This window comes from Equus asinus, chromosome 20 (assembly GCF_041296235.1).
Source record: "Equus asinus isolate D_3611 breed Donkey chromosome 20, EquAss-T2T_v2, whole genome shotgun sequence".
NCBI classification, from domain to species: Eukaryota; Metazoa; Chordata; class Mammalia; order Perissodactyla; family Equidae; genus Equus; species Equus asinus.
Window position 1 is genome coordinate 70,414,608 of NC_091809.1, and position 4,934 is coordinate 70,419,541.

Consider the following 4,934-nt stretch of genomic DNA (forward strand, 5'->3'; position numbering starts at 1 on the left):
TCTCATTTTTTTCAAACTACCCACAATAATCATTCACATTTTGATCTTCCATTCTAATTTGTGGTGAAATTGATCAGGGCTGAAGGGATTTAAACGGCCATTCTGAAGATGAGATGGTATTATTAGATCCTAGATCATAGTGAAGAAAGGGCAGGAATTATCAAGAAACAGAAGGCTATGTAGTCAAACACCATATTTGAGCATAATCACATATGGAGTGAACTGAAGTAGAAGGTGGGACCCTGAAAGTCAGACAAGAATTTGTCATGTAGGTGTTATAAAAAGCAATGACAGGGATAAACCAGCACTGGGGGGGGTGGGGGGGGGGCGTTGTAGTGGTTTGTTTATGGAGATTAGGAAGGGTGTAATCTAATCACCATTGGATGGGTGTATCCTAGGGAAGCGCAGAAACCTCATCAGGGGTGGGTGGGGCTTCAAGGATCCTGAGATAAAGGCGTTCCAAAAGCTAGGTTTGTTCTGTCAGAGGCATTTGAAGGTAGCTGGACTCTCTGAACTCAGAAAGTTACAGCTGCTGTCTCGTCAGGAGAACACCAAACCCCTGACCTGATTAGTTGGGTTTTCCTACCAGTATCGATGAGACCAATTATAGAATCTTTAGGTGAGTCAGGAGTTCTGAGTACACCAATTCATATTTCTTTCTCTTAGAAATAAAAAGAGAACTTAATTGAACTATCAGCAGACTTCAGACTTTGCCAAACAGCTAAAACATGCTTGGTTAATAAAACCTGTGTAGTTACTTTCCATGTCCTCTAGAGCTATAGAATTTTAATATATGCGATTATTTGAAATTTATAAATGAACATGATGATTTCTGCTGTTGTATGGCTTCTTTGTTGTAAAGTAGACTGTGAATCAGATGGGAAATCCTAAACATAACGTAGTTTTTTTATTTGGAATGATACCTAAAACTTAATTGGAGAAGCTTTTTGTAGAGTGTGAAGAGTAGTCTTTCTTCAGGAACTGAAGATTGCAGCCTTGGTCTTTAAAGTGCCCAATAACAATCGAGAAGATGATGATGGCTGGGAAAAGGTAACGCTGGTGGCACAGTGAGTACCGGAAAGCAGAGGAAATTCTGTACTCTCTCTCATCTGGAAGTGGGAATTTGGACGACCTCCAGTCATTTCTTTTAAAGCCTAACATACTAGATGCACTGGTTGTCATTTTAACTTGGGATTGACATATTGCCAAGTGTGAAAACACTCGGCATGGTATAGTAAGTCTGATATGAATGGTAATATATTAAATATATTGATCTCCTCTTCTAGCAGTGGATACTCTATGTATCAAGGTCAATTAAATGCAAAGGGGTTAATATTAAAGAGAAGAGAAAATTTAATTGTTAGAATTCTCAGAGCTGAAAGTTACAGTGAAGTAAAAATTAATCCAATGCTAATCAGTTATTTTGTATTAGGAGTAGATGGGAGTGGGGTTTTTTTTCATAGAATAAAATAGAACATTGAAAATAACTAATTTTGATTAGGGTAGATAAATTGTGTGTAGATCATTTTTTTCTTAGATTGTTCCACCAACGAGTGGTAAAAAGATCATTTTTATGTTTTATTGTAGAAGGGAAAATGCAGAGAAGTGCTTCCTCCTGTCAGCTCCTAGAGGACCTGCGCATTTCTCCCTCATGGCAATTTTGTATCTTCTTAGTATTCCATGCCATCACTATTTTGGATTTTGGCCATTCTAATAGATGTGTAGCGGGATCTCACTATGGTTTTAAAGTCCTTTCCTTTTTGGCCTTTCTCTTTTATTTTAATACTTTTCACTCTTATCCTTTCTGTTATCCTATGGACTCAGTTGCTGGTCATTTGTTTTGCTCATTTGTAGTTAAGACAAGCTGTGGTGAGATTGATGGGAAAGTACGCTGGGATGAGGATTGAGGATTTTTAATAGTGCAAACCAAGCATCTTAAGGCTCAACATTAACCTCACTTTATGACTTAGACTAGTTATCATTAAGGGTATTAAATCATGGAAGGGACATAGCCAAGTCAGGGGTGATTTTCTCATTTATTGCATAGGAGAGTAACTTTCCTTCCTTTTCTCCTTAGAAACATAGAATCACACACACTGCAGGACTTCCAGAAATAACTTGCCAGCTGAGTCTTGAGAGTGAAGAAGTTTGAGATCCTGCTGAGGTGTCTGAGCTGCCAGGACCGTCTAAGTGGCCTAAAGACCTGGAAATGGCGTTGCGTGAAAGCCAAGACCACTGGTCCAAAGAAGACATTTTGAAGTTACTGGAACGCATGGAGAATAACCTCCCCTCCAACGAGAGACACACGTTCAAAACGACCCAGTCACAGATGGACTGGGGAAAGGTAGCTTTCAAAGACTTTTCAGGAGAAATGTGCAAATTCAAATGGTTAGAGATTTCTTATACATTGAGAAAATTTCGTACTTTGAAAGAATTAGTCCTGGAAGCTAAGGAACATGCTAAAAAACTCTCCAACAGCAAAAAACACAGGAAACATCCTGACTTCCCCAAGAAGCCCCTGACTGCTTACCTCCGCTTCTTCAAGGAGAGGCGGCCCCAGTGCTCCCAAATGCATCCCACGCTGAGCAACCAGCAGCTGACCAAGCTCCTGTCTGAGGAATACAGGGAGCTCCCAGAGCAGGTGAAGCTGAAATATATCCAAGATTTCCAAAAGGAGAAACAGGAGTTTGAGGAGAAAGTGGCTCGATTCAGGGAAGCCCGCCCTGCTCTAGTCCAGAACTCCAAGAAATCTAACGTTCCCAAGAGAAGCCCAACCAAAGCCCCAAAGAAGATGCAGGGAAGTGAGAAAGAAGTGAAGTCTTCCCCACAAACCTCTTTTTCCCAGAAGATGAAATTCCACGGAGAGCCCAAGAAGCCCCCCATGCACGGATACCCGAAGTTCTACGAGGATTTGTGGTCCAGTAGGGAGCTGCAGGACCTGCCCCTGAGGGAGCGCATGGTGGAGATTGGCAGACGCTGGCAGCGCATCCCGCAGAGCCAGAAGGAGCACTATAAGAAGCAGGCTGAGGAGCTGCAGAAACAGTACAAGGTGGACCTGGATCGCTGGCTCCAGAGTCTGTCTCCTGAAGAATATGCTGCATACAGAGAAGCAACCTATACTAAGCGTAAGAACCTGGGCATGAGGGGAGGCTCGAACCCCAAGATGAGACGGACGGATCTGCAGTCCCCATCTGCAAGGAGTCCTCAAGAAGGACTTGGAGAGGAGCAGGAGCTCCAGGCTTCAGAGACAGAATCATCAGTGTCTGTTGGGGTAACTTCTCTTTCCTCACTGGGATCAGAAGACAATAAGGAAGATGGGGAAGAGGAGGAAGGCAGGAACTCCTCGGACTCCAGCAGTGAGGAGGAAGATGGAGAGTGTGAGTCTGAGGGCAGTGACTCCAGCTCATATTCCTCAGAGGACTCCTCTGACTCAGACTCCAACTGAGTTTTGTTCACACCCTACAGGGTAGGACAGAGAGCTTCCCAGCGTAAGTCCGGGGTGTTTACAGCAAACTGAAAGTCTGTTCTCCCCGTCCTGGCTTCATTTCCTTCCTTCTTTCCTTCCCTCCTCCATACAAAGTAGAGTTGCTTGGCAAAAAGGGATCTTGCGCAGGATTTCCCGGCTCTCCTCTAAACCCCACGTCCACCCCCAGAAAGACTCCACGCGGTTAAGCCTCTTGGAATAAATAAGGAGGTGCTTGGGCTGTGAGGGACACACTGGATCAGACTGAGTTTCCTGGCGTGAGAGGCTCTGCTCTCCTCATGTTCTGCCTGCCAGAGGTGGTAGGGGACACCCAGGAGCCCGTGACCTCTGCCTTCCCTGTGGAACTGTCCCTCAGGACTCAGGCACTGGAGCTGGGGAGGGGAAGTTTTGATTGATTGCTGGTAGAAGAGTTGCCTTTAAAAATGTTGTCAAACTCCTGACATCTCTCCCTGGTCTCAGCAGTAAGGAGCTGGCCGTTTCCCACCTTAGGAGTGGGCGGGGCCACGTGCGCAGCAGCATTTCTAAATGTACATTTATTTTTCTGTTGTCAATGAGATTTTTCTAACTGATTTCAAAATTCAGAAATTAAAATTTTTAAAACTCACCTTTTTTGTTTGAATTAGCTGCTCGTTCGAATCAGTCCCCTTTGACTCTAGGTATTAATTTTCCCTGTGATGTCTGAATTTATTTGTTTTTTTGTCCCTCCCGCTTCTTAATGCTCCAGGTCCAAGAGAATCACATTTTACCATACCTCCAATTTCTATGTATCACAGTACATGTGTGTATAAATAGAACTAGCTTATGCCGCTGATCACTGATCTGTCTGTGAATTCATGTACCGGGCCCACACTGCTTCAATTATTCTTGTTTACTTACATTTTTGAAAGTCTGTTTAAAGCCAGTACCACTTCATATTTTTCTTTTCTAAATGTTCCTGGCTATTTTCGTTTTTTGTCCTCATGGACATTAGCATCACAGATAACTGTAATTGTATCCTCTATATATGAAAACAGTTGAATTTTGAGAGTTTATCTTATTCCTTGATGTCTTAGTGAAAGACTTCATTATTCATAAATGGTTTTATAAGCCTACAATTACATTATCAGAAAATAAAGACAACACTTACAATTTTCATACCTCTGCTTTTGAATTGTGCTTTAAATCATGTACTTACAAATTTATTCAGCATCTACTGTTTTCTAAGCCTTGTCTTGGTGGCATGGGATACAGAGATGAAAGTTACAATTCCTGACTTTGTGACACTCACAGTCAGGCAGAGAAGAAAGTAAGTGTAATCAGTAAGAGGCAGAAAAGCACAAATACTAGATAAATAGAGGCTAAAATTCTGAATTTTCATTTACAAAAAGATATCACTGGTTAAAATAAAAATCGCTTCACTTATGCATTTCCTCATCTACACATTCATGAACTGGGAACAAAATTACAATCG

At 42.2% G+C, this 4,934-nt stretch overlaps 1 protein-coding gene across 1 annotated transcript; it reads left to right on the forward strand.

The window, feature by feature from the left end:
• Positions 1 to 376: 376 nt before the first annotated feature.
• Positions 377 to 4,598, forward strand: LOC106822672 (upstream binding transcription factor like 1). Its single transcript, XM_014827953.3, has 2 exons — positions 377 to 1,067; positions 2,078 to 4,598. Exon 2 carries the CDS (start codon positions 2,210 to 2,212, stop codon positions 3,443 to 3,445), a length of 1,236 nt encoding a protein of 411 aa, XP_014683439.3. The 5' UTR covers positions 377 to 1,067; positions 2,078 to 2,209; the 3' UTR covers positions 3,446 to 4,598.
• Positions 4,599 to 4,934: the final 336 nt, after the last annotated feature.